This window comes from Protopterus annectens, chromosome 6.part0 (genome assembly GCF_019279795.1).
Source record: "Protopterus annectens isolate FY-2018-M chromosome 6.part0, PAN1.0, whole genome shotgun sequence".
In the NCBI taxonomy this organism is placed as follows: Eukaryota; Metazoa; Chordata; order Ceratodontiformes; family Protopteridae; genus Protopterus; species Protopterus annectens.
In genome coordinates this window covers 835,416,164-835,439,735 of record NC_056737.1, presented here as the reverse complement: position 1 = coordinate 835,439,735, position 23,572 = coordinate 835,416,164, and the positions used below count along the sequence as shown (strand labels likewise).

Here is a 23,572-nt window from a genome sequence, read left to right as displayed (position 1 = left end):
TACCACAAATATAGTTATAAGGTGCATATGAAATTTAACATTTAGGAAAATGACATTCCATGCCACCATTTCTATAAAATTTAGAAAAAAATGAAATTTCACAAGTCCAAAGCATTAACAGAATGTAAACAGTTAAGATCCACAAATTATACTGAAATATAAAGCTCACAAGCTGTACTTACATTCTGCAATTACTATGGATAACAAACATCTCAAAAATTGCACAGAATTGCTGACTGAAAAGATGAACAAACTTGACCACTGGTTAGGATATTTACATGAATCAAATAAGTACTTTCACAGTTAAGATTCTGGAAAGAAAGGGGCTGACATTAACTGCCTGCTGAAAAACTCAAAAGCTGCAAGAAAAAACACTGCAGAAGTCATATGCCAACATCATTATAGTTTCACACACAACTACGGTACTCTGAACCTAGTAAATAATTGCTTCCACAGTATATGGCAGACTTGGGCCCCTTCCTACCGCAATTCCTACTGGCTGAGGTCAGTTATAACCCCTCCCACAACTACAAAGGCTTAGAATGCAAACAATCATAGCTGTTGGGAGACTGTGACATGTGATTACGTATTCATGTTTGTGATTCTGTTTTAACATTTCTTAACTTCAGTGTACTGCAGTGTTCTTTGAACTATTACTGTTTACATATTTTAACACAGCACAACCTCTGGTTCTACAGAAGTAGTGTACATTCTGAGTCATCTCCTCTATAATGAAGACTGCAAAGATGAAATTATGACTGCTAGAACTATGTTCACACAGTATTCCATGGTATTCTCTGGACATTCATATTTAAAGGAGTTTTACAGATCTTGGAATTCTTGTCATGGCCAAAAGGTTGTGCAGTACACCTCTCAAACTCTTAGCAGGAAAAATCTGGACAAAGCCTAAAATAATGGGGGGGGGGGGGGGGGGGGCAACATTTAAATATTGTTTTTACAAATACAGAAAGCTGCTAGAATAACAGCATTTGTACTAGCATGCATTTTCTGAAGGATATGAAGTGTGAAACTCAAAGGTATGTCATTATTTATTGACTTCAGTCCTCAGTAATTTGCCAGAAACCCACAAATTTTATGAGAAAAAGACCAAAATTATTAAGCAAAAACCTGGACATTCTGCAAAAATCTGGACAGTTGAGAGATTTGCAATGCAGCAATTAAATTACAGTTAAGAAATACAAACTGTCATAGTTCTTACTGTTTTCCTAGGTGAACCTTCTTAAAGAAATGAAAATGAAACAATATCCAGCAAATACATTGGAATGAAGCAGCAGTTTGGAAGTAGATCAGACAGAATGAACACCGTCACAGTTAATAAATGTAAGTACATAATTAATCCGAGAAACAATCTATGGAAGTAACAACATGAATGAAATGCATTTAGCAATGATACATGCCATGTACAAAGTGCGTATTACAAGACACAATAACTTAGTACTCCCACTCGTCAGTCCTCATGTCTAGATAACTCAGGATATTCTGGGCAAATTTAACAGCTTGTTTTCTTGCTTCTTTGGAACATTCATCTCCTTGTACATCCACGGCATCAAGAGTAAGAAGCTGCTTGGTAAGAAGCTCCTCTAATCTCATATAACTCTTATCAGTCCTGGCTCCATGAAAGCCAATCACCTCTCTCTGAAGCCTTGAAAGACTTCCCAGGACATCCCAGACAGCTTTATGTGAAGGATGCTCATTTACTGCCTGATGACAAAAACTCTGTCTTTTCCAAAGTGCCTCTTTTAGGTCAAAGTAAGCTACAGATGCTTGCACTTCCACCACAGCTCTTCTCCTGGCTTCCCTTATACAAGGGTTTTTCCCTGTATCGACTTCATCCAATTGCATGAGCAGCTTCTGTAGTTCAGTCTTGGGTTTGAAACAGAACTCTGTGGAGTTTTCATTTTTCAAAAGGTATTCTCTAAGCTCTGCCAAATGTCTGTTAACTTGTTCTATTTTCTGGATGGAGTCATTCTGTGCCAAGTCATAACCAGATGCAGAACTACCCTCTTCTTCTAAATCTAGGTATCTAAGTAGAACATTAATCTCATCAACCACTTCTTTCCTATAATTTCTTATGTTTGCATGACCAGAAACATCCTGAGCATCTAGTTCTAGCACCAGTCCAGTAAGAACACGGGCTAAATGTCCACATGTCTCTTTTGCATCTAAATTCATCAAAACATTAATCAAATTGCCTTTTGCTTTGTTAACTTCACATATAGTAGAATTGATTTTAGAGATACAGGGATGTGCTTCTGAAGACAGAGGGAGTGCCAAAGTCTGCTGCCGCATGCTTTTTTCTATAATCTCCTGCACAGCGCAAAGCCTTGTAAGTGCTCTGTACCTGGCTTTCCGTAAATGGACTCTTCCTCCAGTTTTCACCAGAGTCAGTCTCAGAACAATGTCCTGAAGGCAATCAGAAGTTTCATCAGTTATGCAAGCTTTACCTCCACTAAAACAACTAACCTGCTGAGCAACCATTTTTTGTGCCTCAAGGAAAAGCTTCTCTATCTCCAGCCTGGAAGGGTGGTTGGCATTTTGCTCCAGTTCTTTTAGAAGCCTTCCTACTTCTTGAGCTACCATTCTTCTTGCTTGTTGGATATCTGCTTTCCCTTCAGTATCTATATTGTCCAGTTGAAGTAGGTGTTTTGTCAGCTCTCTTTCTAGCTTCTGATATTCTCTATCATTCTGTAGGCCACTGAATGTAGTCACATGTAAAGCAATAGCTTGAACGTCCTTCTGAGTTTCTTGGATCCTGATTATAGAAGGATGTTGATTACCCATTTCCATAGTCTTCTTTTAATTAAAGAACTAAAAAGAAAGGCAAAAAGAAAGATTAATTAATATATGGTACAGGTCCAAAAGATAACTTGTGAGGAAAAAGCAAAGTTATAGTAACTCACACTCTCATAAGACAATAAACTGCATTTAATAAGGCATTATCAAAACAGTGGACGACTAAACATATACTGACATTTTACGATATCATTTTCCACCTAAAGTGCTTATTATACAATGATGCCTTAAGCAGAGTGCCTTGCCTCTAGATAAATTTACACTAAATTTGTAAATGCATATATTCCTTTAATTTCTATTTTCGTCTGGAAATAGCATCATGCACAATGAAAAATTAACTTCATAGTTATAAAGACTACCTAATCTAAACACATTAATGCATTCAACAGAATTTTAAGAGAAGTACACTTAAATTGTTTGGAGCTCTAAGCAAACATCGTACTTGAAAATGACAATGCAATGATTGGAAAGCTCACAACAGAAACTAATCTGATGTCACTGGCAAAGATGTTTAGAATTACTGATCTGTGCATTTTACAAAATGTGTAACTGGATCTGGTTTATCATTCAGTGATTAATAAAGTAAACACATCTTTAGTTCGCCATACCTACATTCTGATGAAGCGGTCACTGTTCAGTGTCTTTTCTTTGATTTTGTTTTGTTGTGCTTTGTTAAAAATCCACTGACTTATATGGAGCAAGGTGGTGATGCAACACATTACTGTTTCTCCCCCACTACAGTATAACTATGAACTTGGTATATGCAAGTTAGGGGGTGTGGAGGGGTCAAAGTCCCTCATACAGTGGAAAGGGGGGGGGGGGTTCCTCCTGCAAAATTTTTTTTTTTTTTTCAGTTTTTATACTTTTTCAAGTTATGCCTCAAGATGCTGAAAACTGATGAAGAATGATTTGCTGTTGGATGCATGACTTGCTGTTGGTTGAATCGACTGAACATAGGTTCATAGGTTCATACTAGGCTATCTGCCCAAGGGCATTTATAAGCCTAGCCCATAGTTATTTGGCTTTCGCCACCCCTTTAGTTTGAATAAAACTATGCCTATTATTTTGCTGTGCCTCTGTCAAGCAGTGACACTGAAGTAATCCCTGGGGTATATCTGCGATCTCCCATCCATTGGTCAAGATTCCTCTTGAACAAGGCCAGCGAGGTGCTCTGCCTCACATGTACCGGGATCTTGTTCCACAGCATAGGGAGTCTCTGGGTGATGAATCTGTCCCTCCAGCATGTTCTATTAATAACCGTGTCAAGGTTTAAGTCTCCCGCCCTTGTGGTTCTGAGGGATCTAGATTTTTTGAGGTGAAGCATATTCATCAAATCTGGGTTTGACATGGCCTTATATTTCAGGCACAGGTCACCTCTGAGCAAGCGGTATGAGACTGAATAGAGCTGGAGTTCTTTCAGTCGGGCAGCATAAAGACATATTTTTGAGACCCTTTATCCTTTTGGTGAGGAACTTTTGGGGCCTTTCCAGCTGTTGCAGGTGTCGGGTCAGATACATTCCGAATGGGGCATTGTACTCAATCATAGGTCTAATGAGTGATGAGTACACGGGGACGATGACCTCCCTTGATCTAGATGTGAATCCCTTCATGATCAGGTGGGCAATGTAGAAGGTTTTCCTAACTACTTTAGCAACATGAGTGTCAAGCGAAGGCTACTGTCAACCTGGGTCCCCAGATCCCTGATAACTTCTTCTGTGCTCAGTGGATTGCCACCTATATGGTAGCTAGGGGTAACCTTGTTTTTCCCGAAGGGTATGACTATGCATTTCTTGGCATTTAACTTTAGGCCATGGCTCTGGCACCAGTTATCCGTTTCTGTGAGGCTCTTCTGAAGGATATCTGTGTCAGATGTGTTTTCGACTATGGCCCAGTTTGCAGTCATCTGCAAACTTTGTCAGCCATAACCCTCCTGCGTTTGCTTGTACTTCAGAAAAGTAGATGCCGAACAAGAGTGGACCCAGGACTGAGCCCTGTGGGACACCACTTGTGACAGGCTTTGAGTCTGACATGGCTCCAGCAACTCTGACCCTGTGGGTTCTGTCACTTAGCCAGTTTGCAACCCATCTTGTGATGTATGGGTTTACATTCAAGCTGATGAGTTTTTCGATGATACCTGAGTGGGGTATTGTGTCGAAGGCCTTTGCCAGGTCAAGGTAGGCTGTATGGACTGCCTTTCCCTCATCAATGGCCTTGGTGACTGTCTCGAAAAAGTCATTGGATCCAAAGTCTGCAAGTTCCCTATGTCTTTATTTATGAATTCCATTATGATCCTCTCCATGGCTTTACAGATAAGGCTAGTCAAGCTAATGGGATGGTAATTTCCAGGGTCGGTGGAGGCACCGCTCTTGTGAAGTGGTACCACAGTCACCGTGCGCCACTCCTTGGGTACGTATCCTGAGGTGAGGCTAAGATTAAACAGCTGTCCTAACTGTGGGTTTAATTCCTCATTGAGTTCATGGAGCACACAGCCGGGGACACCATCCGGTCCCATGGATGCTGTGTTTTTTGCTTTGGAGAGAGCAGTTCTCACCTGGGCGTTGGGGATGTTTGGGGGGCTACAATCCTCTGGTATAGATATCTCTCCTTTTGGGGGGGAGAAGTTTGCACTGAACCTGTCAGCCAGTATGTTGGCAATGTGTGTAGGTTCAGTAATCTTCACATCATTTTGAACTAATTCTGAGCATATCTGGGAGTTTCCTCCTAGGTTTCTAACATAGCTAAAGAAGGCCTTATGATTGTCTTTTGAGTCCTTGGCGATTTTTCTCTCAAAATTTGCCTTGGATGATTTTATGAGAGCTCTTAGTTTTTACTTATAATGATCAAAGGTGTCTTACCTTTCAAGGATTTTGCTCTATCTTGTAGTAGCTTCCTCCTTTTGTTGTAGAGCTTGTTTATGGCTGGGGTCCACCAGACTGGACGCTTGCCTTTGGTACAAAGAGTCTTAGTTTTGTTTGGGATTGCCTGATCCATGCAGTCCTGTAGGTGCTGGTAGAAGGCATTTGTAAGTGATTCAGCGGTTTGAGTAATGTTTACCACTGGCTCAGGGGCCTTAAAGGAGACCACACTAGTTTTTAGAAGTGTGAAGTCGGCTTTTGAGAAGTTTTTCACTGTGGTCTTTTTTATTTCAGGTGGGGTCGGGATGAGGACCTCCAGCGAGATTAGTTTATGATCTGATCTCACCAGTGAGGGGTATACTTCCGGTGTTGAACATTGTGATCCCATGTTCGTGATGATGAGATCAAGTATGTTTTCTCCTCTTGTGGGGATGGTGACTAGTTGTTCCATGGCATTTGAGTTTATGAACTCCAGGAACCTTTGGGCTAGAGTGTTTGGGCTTGAGTAGTGTTCCCAGTTTATATTAGGGTAGTTGAAGTCACCTAGTATGATGGTGTTTGGAGATGCATTTATCCCCTCCAATGTTTTCAGGAAGGCCATGTGAGGTTCCTGAGTTTGAGAGGGTGGCCTGTAACATGCTACAAATTGCAGAGCAGTCTTGCCTATGGTTAATTGCACCTGGATGGTCTCCGATGCATCGTGCGTTGCCACCAACCTTGAGGTGTGGGTGTCCTTTATGAATATGGACACCCCCCCTTCTTTCTTGGTGTTGTCTGGATTTTGGGGCCGGAACGCATGATATGAGGTGAAACCTGATAGTGCTGGGGTGCTCTCAGGAGCCTTGAACCAGGTTTCTGTCACAGCACAGACATCGATGTTCTCCATAATGAGAAGGGCCTCGAGTGCGTGCATCTTGAGATTGAGACTTCTGGCATTGAGCAGCATTACCCTTAGTTTTTTTCCTTTTTTGTGTTCTAGGGTGGTAGGTTTAGAATTTGAGCCTTGCCTAAAAAGGCACTATGGGGGTGGCAAGAGCCTTTGCCAATATCCGGAAGCCTAGGGGTGACAGGTGCAAGCCGTCCCTTGCGAAGCAGCGTGGCTTGTCCAGCATGTCATCCCAGGCAGACAGACACTGGATCCCCTTTGAATGACACCAGAATTTAAGCCAATTATTAAAGCTGATCATCTTATCACTGTATTGTGGCATCATTCTAGGTGAAGGTAGGATACTGCTCAAGGTCAGGGTCATACCTGCCTGGGCTACATAATCAGAGAGCTCCTCAATGTCTCTTTTCATGTAGTCCAAGGAGGTACGTCTCAGGTCGTTGACACCAGCGTGGACAATGACTGAGTCGTACTTGTACCTGCTGTTGAGAGACTTGAGTGCTTGCGTTATGTGGCAGATTCTAGCGCCCGACAGGCAGCTTATTGTGACCTTCTCCTTACTCAGTCTGGTGAGCGGGACGTCAGTGTGTCTGACTATGGAGTCACCTATGACAAGTATGTTTGGTGTTGTATTTGGCCTTAAGGGCAGTGACTGCTTTGCACACTGATTTTGTTGTTTATGTGTTGTTTGTGTGGTGTATTGAGTTTGCAGTTGCTTGGGTGTCTGCTTTGGAGGCCTCTGCTGTTTAGGTAAATTTTTACTCAGAGCCTCCGAGTATGTCTTGGTGTGTTTATGTGTTTATAGGGAATGTGAATAACTGGACAACTCACTAGTAAGGTTAGGTACAGCGTAGGAAAATCATTACAAAACTGAACAGTACAGAGGTACATAACAGCATGCAAGTAAAGAACAAATAAGGCACAAAACAGAAATTATGCACTTCTACATCTTAGCCATTTGGCATGCTAAAGCATAAGCCAAAGTCACCTGGGCACCACAAAAAATCTTGCTGTTGGTTTCAGGTATAATCAGTTTTAGGGTGACTTCAACAAAGTAGAAGTGAGTTTTCAAGTTGTCACAGCACTGGTCAACAAGTGGCTTTATTTTGAAAATTAAACATCATTGCGACTTGCACTGCATTGTGTTGTAGTGTGTATGTCGGCATAGTACTTTTGCGGAATTTTCCCCTTTTCTCGTCGTGTGACCATATAGTTAGTTGGTTTATATAATTTAGGGGAGTGTGAAGCCCCCACAATGGGGGTGCTGGGAGACTTGCTCCTGCAAAAAATTGTGTGTACATTTTAAAGCTTTCAACTTACCAGTTTTCGATATTTGTCTGTGCAAATTAGTGAGCTGTAGGTGAGTGCATCACTCGCTCACACTTAAACCCATATAAACAAAATTAATTATTCTTTCATTAACCAGGTAGTACATTGGGTCAAATGGACCATTTTAGCAATGCCCAGTGAAACAACACTGGGAAAACATAAAATACAAAATGTAGAATGAGCATTTAAACCTATCACATGCTTTAAATTTAAACACAGTTATACAAGTACCACTGCAGTTATTCTGAAATTATCACATTATTAACACAAATTATCAGAATCAATAACAACATGCTAAGCACACAATCAGTCATGAGGGATTTGGGCACCCAGACTGATAGCAACCTGACATTTGACCAACATGTTGCTTCCATTGTACGGAAAGCTTTATACATGGCCCACCTCCTAATTAAGAGTATCTGATCCAGGGACAAGGAGGTCATAACATCCCTGTATTCTTCCCTGATGAGGCCTATTATTGAGTACAAAGCCCCATTCGGCATGTACCTCACGAAGCACATGCAGCAGCTGGAGTGACCATAGAGGTTCCTCACCAAGAGAATCCAGGACCTCAAACATCTACCATACACAGATAGGCTAAAAGCCCTATCCATCTACTCAATTTAATACAGACTCCTCAGAGGTGACCTCTGTCTGGCATACAAGGTGAACTCGGACCCTGCCTTGATGGGACTGCTGCATATCCGCAAGTCAAGCTCCACTCGAGTAACCTGCACCCGTGGCCTCAACCTAGTCTGTGACATCAATAGGACTTGTTGGCAGGACAGATTTGTGTCCCAGAGACTCCCTCATCTGTGGAACAGACTCCCTCTCCACGTTAAGCAGAGTACCTCTTTACCCCTTTTTAAGAGCAACCTGGATAACTGAATGGGAAATAGAAAATACATCCCTGGGATTCCACCCATGTCCCTGCTGGATAGGGGCATCGGGTGCTGATTTGTCTAAACACGGGCTGAACTCTTGGCTAGGCTTATAAGGGCCTCAGGGCCAATAGCCTAGTAACGTCCTATGAAATGATTCAAGCTCATTCAAAGACAGGATCTAGCTAAAGACTCATATTCTTCAACTTTCTGTTTAACATAAGTGGATTATGGTAACTCAACGAGTTAAAGTATGAAGAAAGTTCAGCTGCATAAGAGCTAACCATAACAGTACACATCTGAAAAGATGAATGTTGCAATAATGCTAACTGATGAGCTGTATCCTGCCAAGTGTACCACACATTTGGCCAGTGAACCATGGCTTAGGTGCACATTCCTCTTGCGCTATATATCTAACCTCTGGCCAAAGCACAGCACTATCTGTTGGTACTTAAGGGACTTATGGGTGTGAAAAGCCTCAGAGCTTTCTTGCCTTAGTAAAAATTAAGGCTGATGTCTAGAGAAGTTATACTTAGATAAAAGAAAAAGAGAAGAGGGGAGGAATGGATCGGAAAATTAATTCTACCTCAGCCTAGGAAAGAGAAGGAAAATGGGGGGATGGAGGTACGGTGAGTATACTGCAATATTGATCAAGTTGAACATCTACTGTTACACTAGGTTCTTACAGAACTGCACTATCTTTATCACTGGATCATTGTTGCACTAATGCTAATTGATGGTATGATTTCCAGAGCTCACAAAACCTGTACTGGCTCTAGAAAAGGGATCTATTTTGCAACATTTGCTAAAAGTATGTATGGAAGATCAGGTTTCTCCCTCTGAAATAGCCCTTGAGTCGAGACCATTGAAAAAAGCACCAGAAGAAGCAACGCTAACATGACCTTGGAGGTATTTACCATGGAAGGAGTAACAGAAAGAAATACTTCAAAGGAAATACACAACTGATCAGATTTTCTAAAGGTTTTAGATTTGCCCAAATAGGATCTAAGTTGTCAGTGTAAATCCAGTGAATGAAGTATCCTTTCTCCCTTATTCTGAGGACTGAAAAAAAAAAAGAGGAAGGTGGATAAATTGATTCAAATGATTTAATTTACCATTTTCAGCATAAAGGAAGGGTTAGTCCTAAGGGTCACCCTGTCTTTATGAAAGGCCAGCAAAGGGCTAGAAACTTAGAATCCCTTTTTGCAGAGGTTAAGGCTACAAGTAATACTGTTTTCCAAGTGCAGAACTTTAGAAAAAGAAAAAGAAGAAGAAGATGATTAAAATGGAGGTAAGGTCAAGTTTTCCAGGACATAATTCAGGTCCCAAGGAGGAGGCACATTTTCAGGATCAACATTTGTGAAGGACACTTAAGAATTATTTGACCTCAAAACATGAAGAAGAAAGAGGAAGATGAATTGGTAGGCAGACTAAAATTGCTGACATATGCACCATAATGGAGGTATATGCCACATCTGAGTTGAGCAGCTCCCAAAAATATTTGAAGAGGAAAGGTTTCCCTGCTTGATAAGGATCCAATCATCTTTTTTTGGCATCACAAAGAAAATCTCTGCCATTCTGAATATTCTTGTTGCAATTTGTACAGAATAAAGGTGCCTAAAAAGAACTATTAGCTTATTATACCAACTGTTAGGGTCAGTCTCTCTAGATTCCGATGAGATCCATTTTGTTGGGTCAGCAAGTCCATCCTGTGGGGAAACATGGTGATTTCCCTTGGCTAGGTGAGAAAGATGAGACAGCCAGTGTTGTCTTGATCAAAGGGGGGGGGGGGGGTCATTGAAGCATTTTTGGATTGTCTTTTTGGATCTTCAGAAGGACCTTTGGCATAAGAAGAAATGGAAGGAAGGCATGCAGGAATTTCCCTTTACATGGAAAAAGGAAGGTGTCCTTTCTCTAAACTTTCTTGCAAAAAGCTCTGGAGCAAGACAGTCTGAGCTGTTTGTTCAGAGTGGAGGCAAAGAAATCTGTCGGGGGGGGGGTACTCCACTGATGGGCAATCTGAAGGAAGACCTGTCTGAACAACATCCATTTTTGGGGTTCTGTCTTGGATGATCTGTGGCATTCTGACACTGAATTCAGTTCTGACGGTATATACACTGCTTGTAAGAACAGCCTGTGGTTAACAGCAAAGCTCTAAGCAACCACTATAAGCCGCCACAGGTGGTACAATTTTGTTTCCCCCTGTTTTGTTGAAGTACCCCATGACAGTGGCATTGTCTGTTGAAATATGAAGAGTGTCTGGAGTCCAAAGGTGATGAAGAGTCTAGAGAGCAAAGATCAATGTTTTCATTTCTTTGATGCTTATGCACTCTCACCTGTCTTGTTTGGACCAAAGTCTCTGAACTCTGGAACCTTTCGAACATGTCTCCCAGACCAGATCTAAGGCATCTGTTGAAAACTTATGATGTGGGTTATAAGAAAGGGAACTATTGGGCTGACTTTTATTTGGCTTATTCACCAAAACAATTCTTTTTTCACAAAGAGGAAATTGAGGAATTTGGAAGAAAGTGTGACACTGCTGTGTATAAATACAATTGAGGTACGACTGAATTTTCTACATGTGGGTCTGGCACCTGGCTACTCTGACCCCTCCCCCTCACAAAGCTTTTATAACTAGTGCAGAGCATTCTGTAAAACCATTAAGATTTAACTGAAAGAACAATCATGCATCTGTGAAGACTAAATAGAACATGTTTTCTAACAACTACAAAAGTTCTCCAAGTCCTCTAGAGAGGAGAGGTAGATAAACTAAATATGTTTGGCTGTGGGTCAGATTTGTTTGTATCCCAATCTAAGTTTTGTTTGTCCTGAAATTCAGGGCCCTGGATTACAGGGTGGATATCACAAGCTGCAGAAATGGGCAAGCCACAGCTGGCTTGAGCCTGAGTATAGGCTCAGCTCTGGTTCATGATCCAAGAGGTTAAAATGCCAAGCCAAAATTGCAAGTTTTTTTTTGCCAGTAACTGCTGACTGTTCAGACCAGAGCTGCAGCCTGGGAGTGCACTCTATTAGGTCTCGTCTGCCTATTTAAGTACTGTGGTTGGATAGAGGTTAGTGCTACAGTACTGAAAAGGAAGTAGATTTCAACATTTTTCATGGTACAGGACTATTGCAAAACATTGTAATTGGGCATTTTTAGGATGAGGGATGCATTATTTTCTTAACTCCAGAGTGCTTGCATGGTTTCACAGAGGGACAGAAGCCTGTTTCAGTGGAGAGTGTGGAAAGTATTACCGATGCTAAGGACAGCATGGGCAGATTTTTTTTTAACTGATGTAAGCCCCGGTTTCACAACCCTCCCTAATTTTAGCTCAATGCTTTGAATCTCAGGGATTTGCAGAGTGCATGTTTGGGGATGCACATACCTAAGCTGCCTTTCTGGAGCAGGGGTGAGGAAGCTTCTTGTACATGAAAGCACAAGGTCATCATATGATCACTGCTGGCAAATAAAAATGCTGCAACCTGTAGGCAATGCACATATTTACTAACCACAAGTTCAAATAGCAAAATGCTACTGTAGTTCTTATATTTTTCATTCCTTTCTCAGTGAGAAATGAATGTACAGAAACAGGCTATCATTTTTTGGGTGGATATAATATGTGAGAACAAAAAGTAGTTAAGGTTGATATGGTTTGTTAGAGGGCAGTCTCTTCCAAAGAGCAAAGTTTGTTGTTATTATTATTATTAATATTATAGCAACTTCACAGTGAGAGGTGGTTTACTTTCTCAGAAAGGGCACGATCCATTAGGACAGCGTATGTATTTTGTACCCAAATAGGTTAAAAACAAACACAGACTTTTTTTTATTACTGTGGATTGCCTTACAGGAACTGAAACATGCTTTCTTACATAAAGCTAACAAAATCCAGCATTCCTCAAAGCTTTTGCTGTTCCATTTATGCAGTGTATCTAGCTTTTACACTGGGATTTTGTGACAACGTCTTGCACAGTATGGTGAAACTATTGTGCACTAACTCGTCATTAGACCAGAAGGGGAAATATATTTTTTCCACTAGCCAAGACAACATTTCTTCTACTGTATACAGAGTGTAGTACGTGTACATTGTGCTTATTATAATCCTTTCCTGTTTTTCCACTGATAACAAACCTGTAACGTGGGCACTGTGAAGGAGATGGCCGACTGCAAGCTGTTAGGAAGTGTAATCAACACACTATCAGCATTCCTTAATTTGGGTGTATGCTGGTAATGTCAATGTGTGTTTGGCTGTAACTGCATTTTTTTTGGCTTAAATCTCCTCTAGACTACCAGACTTATTTTTAACTAGCTAATGTTCCAACTGTCTGCTCTGGCTCAGCTCTTAGTGGGCTGAAAGAGCCAAGACAGACCCTTTAGATTGGCTCTGGCTCAGTTCTTCTTCAAAAATCCTAGGCTTGCCCACATTTAACAAGCTGCCTTCAATGATCATTGGTATTATTGTCTTGGAGGCACTGAACAATACTTCTCTATCTGTTTATTTCACCCCCTGTTCCAAGGAACCATACAGGTATTCTCAAGTCCGTGAAAGCCACAAATACCTGTTTAAGAAACCTACATCTGATGTAGTCTTCTTGTTAGACATTCTACAGAAATTTCCAGAGCTTATTCCTGTGCCATATTCTCTTCAGTTTCACCCTGTGTTATCCATTGCTCTTTTATATGGGAACTCACTGGACTATCACTCCACAACATGGACAGTCCCAGAGGTGCCACAGTTTCCTGTTCTTTCCCTTGCTGTATAGCTCCAGCTGAACCTTTATACTGGTTTCCTGTGGGAGGCTCCAAAGTATCTTCATATGTCAACTGATTAGATGCTTCCTGCTCCACTGGTTTCTCCTTAATATGGGTGTCCATTGCTCTATCCTGCTGTGTTGTTGTCAGAGTTAAATTTTCTACACTAAATTCTTCATTTTGCAGGTAATCCATAAGCTCGGTTTCGGTTTCTTTAACTTCTCCATTCCTAATCCTCTTTTCTACTTTTCCGCTTGGTTTTCTTATTTTTTTGTATTGTAAAATTTTCCATAACTGGATGTCTTTGTCTGTATTTCTCTTGAAATATGTTGGTGCTGCTCTTTTTGCATTCATTAGTTGTGCTTTCTCCTTTGCATACATATTGCACCATATTAAATCTCTTTTTCTTTCCCATGTCCACATTTCTTCTTCAGATGTCTCCTACTCCTCCTGTTTCTCCTTACTTTGGGGAATAATTGTTCCATCATGCTGTGATATGAGCTGTGTTAGATTTTCTACACTGAATCCTTCACTTTGCAAATATTCCGTAACTTCATCTTCTATTTTTTTTTTACTTCTACTTGACTAATCTTCTGTTCTACATTCCCTCTTTGTGATTAAGTTTTCCATATTTGGATGCCTTTGCCTATATTTATCTTTGAATATCTCTGGGGCTACCTATTTTCTGTTTATATTTGGCTTTCTCCTTTGCATAAATATTGCACCATATCAAATCTCTCTTTCTTTCCCATGTCCATATTTCATTTTTATACCCTTCAAACATCTCTAAATTTTGTTCGTTAAATTTTTGCACTTCCTCAGTTGCTTCTTTTTCCAAATGGCACAAGGTTTCTTGGTCTGTATAGTGTTTTTCTCTGATCTGTTGTATTAATGAACACATTTTTATTTGAAGCTTCGGACAGTTTTTCTTGTGGAAGTATTTTTCTTTCCTCTAATTTCTCTCTTAATCTTTGTGTTTATCTTTTGTCTGGAAATTCTGGCTTCTTGCATAGTAGTAACCGTATATAATTTCTTTCTTATAGGTTCATAGGTAGGTACTAGGCTATTGGCCCTAGGGCCTACATGAGCCTAGCCAAAAAGGTACCCTGGCTTTCGCCACCCAAGAAAATTATTTTCCTGTGCCCATGTCGAGCAGAGCCCACAGAGGTGATCCCCAGGGTGAATTTCCTATTTTCCCATCCAATCATCAAGATTTTTCTTGAAGAGTGCTAATGAGGAGCTTTGTTTGATATAGCTAGGTAGTTTGTTCCAGACTATGGGAAGTCTCTGGGACAGGAATCTATCCATCCAGCATGTTAAACATTTAAACAAAGTGATACAAAACTGTTTACAGTGATTACATCAGTTAAGTTCTATTAGCAGGAAAAATGTGTTGCACAAAAGTACACACTTTAACCATTCCAAAAAATAGGAAACAGTGTTAAAGTGTGTTTCCTATTCTGGAGTGGTTCGTTGTGCCATTTTGTTTTCCTGCTGCTGTTTGTGATAAGACGCATTTCATTTTATATTTCCATATTTTTGCTTGTTTTATTTCCTAAATAAGAGGTGACATTATTAATCTTCCATCTAGGAGCATTTTCCATATTAAAAATGGGACTTTATCCAGTAGTAGGATAAAGACAATAGTCCACACTATCGTCTGTATGGCTCTTTTTGTTGTATCAGTTTTTGTAGACTTCTACTTCCTTCTACAGTGAGGGGGGGGGGGTCATCCTCCCCCTAGGCCTGGCCTAGCCCCATTGTAGGAATACTTCCACATCTTGAGGATTCTACAGTATCATTTTTTCCAGTCCTGGCACCAGTGTGCCTACCAGGATTGGGCACTTTTTTACCATGGGACTTGTGCACCCAACTATTTTCTTTATTTTTTAACCTATTCTTGTCCATGATATAGGCCATATAAAATACAGTATTAAATAGCAGTGTCATCTTGGTGAGATTTTGTGAAAAACAGGGTCCACTTTGTAAAGGTACTCACCAAGACTTGAGAATATACTCATTTCCAGAAATACTTCTCTCCTTTTGCTGATTTTATCATCTCTCCATTCAGACCCCTATAAGACCTACAGCATGTCATACCAGAGTGGATTCAAAATCCAATCATCCAGATGTTTAAACTTAGGGTTTGTAGATCTAGATGAATGAGAGCATTCTTGTATTAAGTGAAAAGTCTGTCCAGTTAGATAGGTTGTGATGATTGCCTTTGGTCAGGTGGAAGAGAAGGGGAATCATTACTGTCTGAGCTAAAAGGGAGTCACCAGTAAGATTCTGGGCTTGTTAGAGGAAGAGGAAGGAATGCATACAAGAATTTCTCCTTCATGAAAAAGACACATCTGTCTTCCATGCTTCTGGCATGCTACTTTGGAACAGATGCATCTGAGCTGCATGTTCTGAGTTCAAGTGGAAAGATCTGTTTGTGGCATATACCACTGATAGACTGTGTCCATGAAGACCTCTCAGCTGAACATCCATTCGCGAGGGTCTGTCTTGATTTAGGTCTTAAAAGGATAAGGTGAGAAATGTATGTACTTTTTTTCCATACCTATCAATTGCTCTTCTGTTTTAATCATTGGGTATAGTCATTAGTAATGAGTCATGAGGGTTTTCCTCAGATTTTAATGAATGAGGACATCCCAGGGGCTCTCATGGAGGGACGTTTGCAGTCTACTTGCCTCCCCATATGATTTCTGTGGAAACTCCAAAGAAGAGAAAACAAAAACCTAGACACATTTCCTCACTTTTCCTTTGAACCCTCAACAGGAGCGATTTAACTTTTCTCAGGGACTTTTAAAAGCCCCTGTCTTTGAAAACACCCACATTTCTGCGATCTGTTCCATCCACTCTTCATAAGTCCCCCTCAGATTTTGAGTCTGAAGCTGAATATACTTTGTCTTTATTTTAACCAAAGAAGAACTTCACTTTGGTGATACAGTCTATAATATGATGCAACACTTTAACTGGAAGAGTAAACAATTGTCTGACCATTAGACAAACTATTACGGTACATTATACATGGAGATTCGCAAACTCTGTGCTATGTACCCTGTCTTGGAGGCTCAGATTGCAATACAATCAAATCTGTTCCAGATCCAGCCATAGTTAGCTTATGTACCCTTTCTCTCCAGAGGAATAAGGCAACTGATGCAGTTTTTTAGAAAAACAAATGTTTTATTTAGTCTTCACAAGTGAATGAGTGTTTTTTCAATTAATTCTTAATGGTTTTGCAGAAATCTATGCCCTGGTTATCAAGGCTTTGTGAGAAGAGGGGGTCAGGATAGCCAGGTTTTGATGGGTGTTGCTGTGAGCCTGGCAAATAGAATAATTTGGATTGTGGATGCCATGTACTCTAGGGCTCGCAGAAGTTCTCTTGTGAAGGTCATGGATTTTTTTTTTTGAGGATGGAAAGAAGTCTGTCAAGAACTAGATCTTTTCCAGTGGAAGAAAGATGCATCCACCATGATGGTCAATAAGACAACCCAGTAACACTAAGACCGAGTGAGATGCAAGTTGGATTTATTGAAGCTCATAGTGAACCCTAGGTTGCAAAAAACACTGACAGCAAACTGCAACTCCTGATGAATCCTTAGCCAAGAAGTGGCTTGTATGAGGAAGTTGCCCAAATAAGGGTAGCTGTGGGTATACCTCTCAGCTGTCCAGATTTTCTAGAATGTCCAAATTTGTGCCTCATATTTTTGGTCTGTTCCTCATAAAATGTGTGGTTTTCTGGCAAATCACTTGGATGATTAGGAGTGACATCACTAAATAATGACAAACATTTTATTTTCAGACTTCAAATCCTTCATAAAATACATGCTAACATAAGCCCTGTTATTCTGTCAATGTTCTAAGTTTATAAGAGCAGTATTTAAAATCTGTCCCTATTTTGGGCCTTTGTCCCCCCATGATGTCAGTCTTTGTCTATATTTCTTGCACTTAGAGGTTGAGAGGTACTTTGGAGTCTTTGGAGTGTTAACAGGAGTTAGGCACTCCGTGAATACTCTGTGATATGGAAAGCCTAAAAGCCAAAGCAATAAACTGAAAGTGAAATCCTAAAACACAGAATCCTGAAATCTTGATAAACAGGGATATAACAATAAGCATCATTCAGGTAGAAGAAGAAAATGAGCTAAGGGAAGAGTTGCTTGACTTAGTAGAGACAGACAGACATATTAAGATCAATACAAGAAATAGACTGCAGAAGGTCAATAAAACCCAAAAAGTTAGAAGTTAGATAAAACAAACGAACACAGTGGTTAGGAGTGTCCACAGATATTCATGTGATATAACAGAGTTAACAGGATACATTACTGTGCAGCCAAATTAATAACAGATAAAGTCCTACCACAAGAAATTAGGGTAGTAAGAGAAAGGACAGGGAGAAATCTAATGCCATCACAGAACTATTGAATAGAGAAAATTATAAAGCAATTAAGACAGGAAGTGTCATTGTTAGAAGAATATAGAAGAGGGAAGAGATCAACAAAAATACTCAGAAATATAGATGTGATTAACAATGCAAAATATTATAACAGATTAGGATTTATCCTGCACTATTGCAAACAATCAACTAAAAATATCAGCACAGGTAAAAAAAACTTAGAAAGATACACAGATAAATATAAAGGAAAAGTACAAAATAGGCAATTTATTGTAACCCAAAACAATTTATAGAGAATTAGGAAACAAGGTAAAAGGAATTGAAAGACCACCAAAAAAAAAAAAAGAAATAGATACCTTCTGGAAAAGTATTTACGAATATCCTGTGGAACATAACAAGGATGCTAAAGGGATAGAAAAAGTAAAAGAATAAGAAGGCCAAATGTACAGGATAAGAAATGGGATGAAGTAACAGTCTGAGAGACTGAAACAAAGTTAAGAAAAGCCTCTAATTGGAACCCCCCAGGGTCCAGAATCAGTACCTAACTTTTGGTTAAAAGTATTAACATCTTTGCATGAAGATTTAGTCATGAGTAAGAACTATTTATATGTGCACCCCGAACAGACACCATCCTGGCTAACAACAAGAAAAACAATGCTCCTACTTAAGAGTGAACTAGCAAGCTACCCTAAAAAATGTAGACCAATAACTTGCCTTCTGATGATGTACAAACTATACACTGGAATTGATGCCAACAAAATTTATAGTCATTTAGAAGAAAACTCAATTATGACAATAGAACAAAAGGGTAACAAAAGAAAGTCATATGTAATAAAGGATAATTTGTTAAATAAAGTCATAGTGGAGAACTGCAAAAAAATGGAAGAAACTAAAGTACGACATGGACAGACTACAAAAAAAGCATCTGACAGTATCCCACATTCATGGATAAAAGAGTGCTTAAAAATGTATAAGATGCACCCTACACTAGTAAACATCACAGTGACCATGAAACAGTGGCAAATTACTCTGCAGTTAAGCCATGACAAAGGACAAATTATTATTCCAGTGATAAAAATCCAAAGGGGATATTCCAGAGTGACTCTCTGTCACTGCTACTCTTTTGTCTTGCCCTTAACCCAATAAACTGTCAGTTTAACGGATTAGGTCATGGCTATAATTTGACTCCCAGAAAGCAACAAAGTGTAAAGCCATCTCATCTTCTCTTTGTCGATGATTTAAAACTGTACAGCTCATCAGATGAGGAACTGAAAGCACAACTGCAAGTAGTCAAAACTTTTTCAGATTATATAAGTATGTCATTTGGTCTTCATAGTTGTGGAAAAGCAACCTTTAAAGAAGGAAATCTGCAGCACCAAGAAAACACCAGTTTGGGACAAGAACTTGAGCAAGAGGGAATGTATGAATATTTGGGAATTGATGAAGGAGCCACAACAAAACATGAACAAATCTGAATAAAACTCAGTAAGTAATATTTTAGAAGACTTACATTAATCCTGAAAACAGCACTGACATCTAAGAACAAAGTTCAAGCTATAAACCAATTTGCTCTTCATGTCCCAATTTACAGTTTTGGAGTGATTGATTGACCTCAAAAGGTGTTGGACAGATTAGACAGGAAAAGAAGGATGCTTCATGCTCATCAAATGACTTATAAAAATCATGGCATATCAAGATTATACACTCCCCATTTTGAAGGAGGTATGGACCTCTTTGAAACTGATTACATGTACATCTACAATCGTGGGACTGCATACATATCTGCTGATCTCACAAGATAGTGAAAGTTTTGAAACATGAGGAGAATAAATCTAAGATGACTTCCCTTCTTAGTCTAGCAGCAGCATTTTGGCATCAAGCGGGAATGGAAATCAAATCAGAAGTAGATAAAAGTCAAGCAGCAACTGAATGTGCCAAAAAACAAAAGAAAGAATATAAGGTGAAGGATCAGATGAGAAGGCAAGAAATGTGGAAAATGCATAAATATAGTTGCAAGTATAGAAAACTCCTGAAACAACCTCATATTGATCAGGATCGAATGCATAATGGTTAAGGAAAGGCAAATCAAATTTAAACCAAAAGATGAAAGGTTAATATTGGGGGCCCAATAATGTGGATTGCGTACATATTGGTTTACAAAGTCGATCGAACATATGGGAGAAACAGACAAATGTAGGTTTTTGTAAAATAGAACTGGAAACAGTTGCACACCTTCTTTCCGTTTGTGACATACTATTGGCAAGACTGTATAATGAAAAGCATAATAATGTAGCAAGACTGTTGCACTGGTGATTGTGCAAACATTATAATACTGAAGTAGCTGAAAAACACTGGAAACATGAGCCACAAAGGATCTTAGAAAATGATGAATTCTACATCACATGGGATCACCCATTACCAATAGTTCAAAAGATAGATGCAAGATAACTAGACATAGTGGTTCATGAAAAGAAGACAAAAGTTGATCATTGAAATTGGTATACCCAGTGACTACAGTGTCTTGAGTAGAGAGAGACACACAGTCATAAAATATCAGGATTTGCAGGCAGAAACAAGAGTAAAGTGGAATAAAGATACCCAGACAGTTCCAGTAGTAGAAGTAGTAGGAGGTCTTATAAAAAATAATCTACAATCATATGTTAGATATGTTACAGATACATGCAACTCCATACAATTTGCAGGACTCATTACTGGGCACAATGTGGGTGCTGTGAAGAGCACTTCTTTCTGACATCAAAGATTGAAACCAATTTCATGAACTTTAACCATATTTTGACTTAGGAATAGGGTCCATTCCCATCATTGTATTAGAAAGCCAAATGATTTGGAGAAATTAAGATGAGAGGAAAACCTGCTGCAAGAAAGTCATGTTTCCAAATGGAAGAGACTTTCTATTTTGTTACACTAGAAGAAACTGGACTGTTATACACTAGATATCCCTGATATTATCTCTTTCTTGTGTGAGCTGCTCAATTCTGGACTGGCAAAAAAATCCAAACAATCCTTCTTATAATGGCCAAATGAACCCAATGGAAAAAAATGTATAAAAATATTAAAAAAAAAAAACAAAGGTTCAACCGCAAAGGCAACACTGTTTATTAAAATAAATAGCACACGTAGAAAAGCTTTCGAACTTGTATGTCAATGCATAATTATTTAGTTAAAAACAGCTCATTTATATACAAAATACTAGCCTATCAAACACTGTCATCAAATCACGACTAAATAAAAATATTTAGTCACAATCACACCTACAGTATTTAAATATTATATAAATCTAAGAGCAGCCAAGGTATAACAAACATATGGAAGCACAGATAAATTAATGTAAATATATTTTGTCTTTTCTTTAATACTGGTTTAAGACTATTTACATTATTCAAACCAGGACCCGCATCATCTTTAAAATAATTGATCCATTTGTATTCATTCATCTTAGTAAGATTAACTATATCACCCCCTCTTTTTGGTTTCCATACTTTTTGTAGCACCCTAAATTTAAAAGTATGTCCTAATCCAAAGTTCATTATGTGTTTACTTAAAGCAATTGATTCAATATTTCTACGAAAACATTATATACAATATATATTAATGTGTTTGTGCTTCTATATGTTTGTTATACCTTGGCTGCTCTTAGATTTATATAATGTTTAATTATTATACATGCGATTGTGACTTTAAATATTTTTATTTAGTCATGTGATTTGATGACTGCTTGATAGGCTGGTATTTTATATATAAATGAGCTGTTTTTAACTAAGTAATTATGCACTGACAAAAAACTAAGTTTGAAAGCTTTGCTGCGTGTGTTATTTATTTTAATACACAGTGTTGCCTTTGGGGTTGAACCTTTGTTTTTTTTTTTATAATTCTGGACTGGCGTTTTCTTCTATTAAAGCTCACTTGTCAGCCATTTCTGCCTGTATGCTCTGACATCCACCACTCTACCCATTGAGGTTGCACGGTTTTGAAAATTTAGACACAACCCAGGGTAAGGCCTCTAAGACAGGGGTAATGGCTGAAGGTTTAGGAACATCCATGTAAAAGAGGTCATAGCATTTCTTTTGCATTTTTGACAATGGCTTACCCTCAAATTGAAAACACTGCATGGTCTTCAGAACTTTACCTCCAAAGGTCATCTCTTGAAAGTGAGAATATGGGGACATTCCCCTTGGGACTTCGGCTGGGTGGACACCTACACCCAACTAAAGTAACTAAACTCAAGCAATATAACTACTCTGCTGCCTCAACCCCCTTTCTGGAAATTGAACCAGGAGTCTCCCAGAAGAAAATAAGGAACTGTTTTGCCCTGCATTCCCCTTGGGACTTCGCCTGGGTGGACACCTACACCCAACTAAAGTAACTAAACTCATCCAATTGCTCAAGCAATATAACTACTCTGCTGCCTCAACCCCCTTTCTGGAAATTGAACCAGGAGTCTCCCAGAAGAAAATAAGAAAGTATGTGCATCTGCTGCTACTTAAACTTCTGTATTTCTTAACCCCTGCTTGTTATCTCAGTACGCTCCCTGCCAGGAAAGCCAGCAGCCTAAACCCCTCTTATTCTGTCTCTCCGATCTCACCCTCATCTAACTCCCTGAGTTACACTAGCTCCCTTCTCCTTTCAGTCCAATTTAGTCCATAGACTGCCCTAGTGGGCTTAGTGCACTTCAGCATTTGTCCACTAGATGGCATCCCCTCCCCACTGTTATTGATTTAAACTCACTCACTTCTTGTATTCTCTCAGCTTTTACATTCATTTCTCACTTTCTGTCCTATAACTTATAGCCCACTCTACCTATTATATCCAGGTCCCCTCTACTTACCCTGCTACAACTTACCCCCCTGCAAACTATGCTCCACTGATTGACTCTCGATCTTCTCCTGGTTTCTTCCCGCTCCATTTGCCCTTCGGGCTCACTCCGCTCCCCTACCCTGCCCCCAAATTCCACCCTCCCCTAGCACCTCTAGCTATATCCCTCTTGTAACCACACCCACTTCCACTCTACACCTATCAGTCTCCAACACTCTAGATACACCCTCTACCACTCAAATTTCTTCTTGTAACCACACCCACTTCTATTCTACACTATCAGTCTCCAATACTAAAATTTCTCACCAAGACTATAGGTCTCCATTCTCCCTCTAACACCCACTCCCAAAACCTCACCCCCTCCAAACCTACATAACTCTATACTCCCCCACTACTAATCAGGCTTTTACCAGCGTATCTTTATAAAATAATCTCTTATATACATACAAAATACAACTACAACATTACACAACTAAGCAACCTTATTCAACATGCTCTTAAAACCTTCATCCATCTCCATTTTACTACTACTACTACTTCTTACATTTTCCTATTTTCACTACCTCACCCAACCCAGTACTTCCTACCATTCACAATTCTACCATGTAACCAACCACCTTAATTCCCCTCTCTCACACTCACACTCATCTATTTCTCCCCATCTATATCCTATAAAAAACCTCCTATCTTTCTCATACAAATTGTTCACCTCTCAGAAATACTCTATCCCCATAGCAACCAGAAACTCCTTCACAATCACAATAGAACCCAATCCTTTTACTAAACTGCTCAATTACCTCTCTAAACTAATCCTTCATCTGATTA

General features: G+C 39.5%; 1 protein-coding gene across 2 annotated transcripts in view; it reads right to left on the bottom strand.

Annotated features, from left to right (window-relative positions):
• Nucleotides 1-1,086: 1,086 nt before the first annotated feature.
• BAG5 (BAG cochaperone 5) overlaps nt 1,087-23,572 on the bottom strand; it is a 366,318-nt gene continuing 343,832 nt past the window's right edge. For both annotated transcript variants that reach the window (XM_044074514.1, XM_044074515.1), the window contains one exon: nt 1,087-2,829. In XM_044074514.1, coding sequence (XP_043930449.1) covers nt 1,453-2,808 — 1,356 coding nt within the window. In that variant the 5' untranslated portion in view covers nt 2,809-2,829 and the 3' untranslated portion in view covers nt 1,087-1,452. The remainder of the gene's footprint in view (nt 2,830-23,572) is intronic.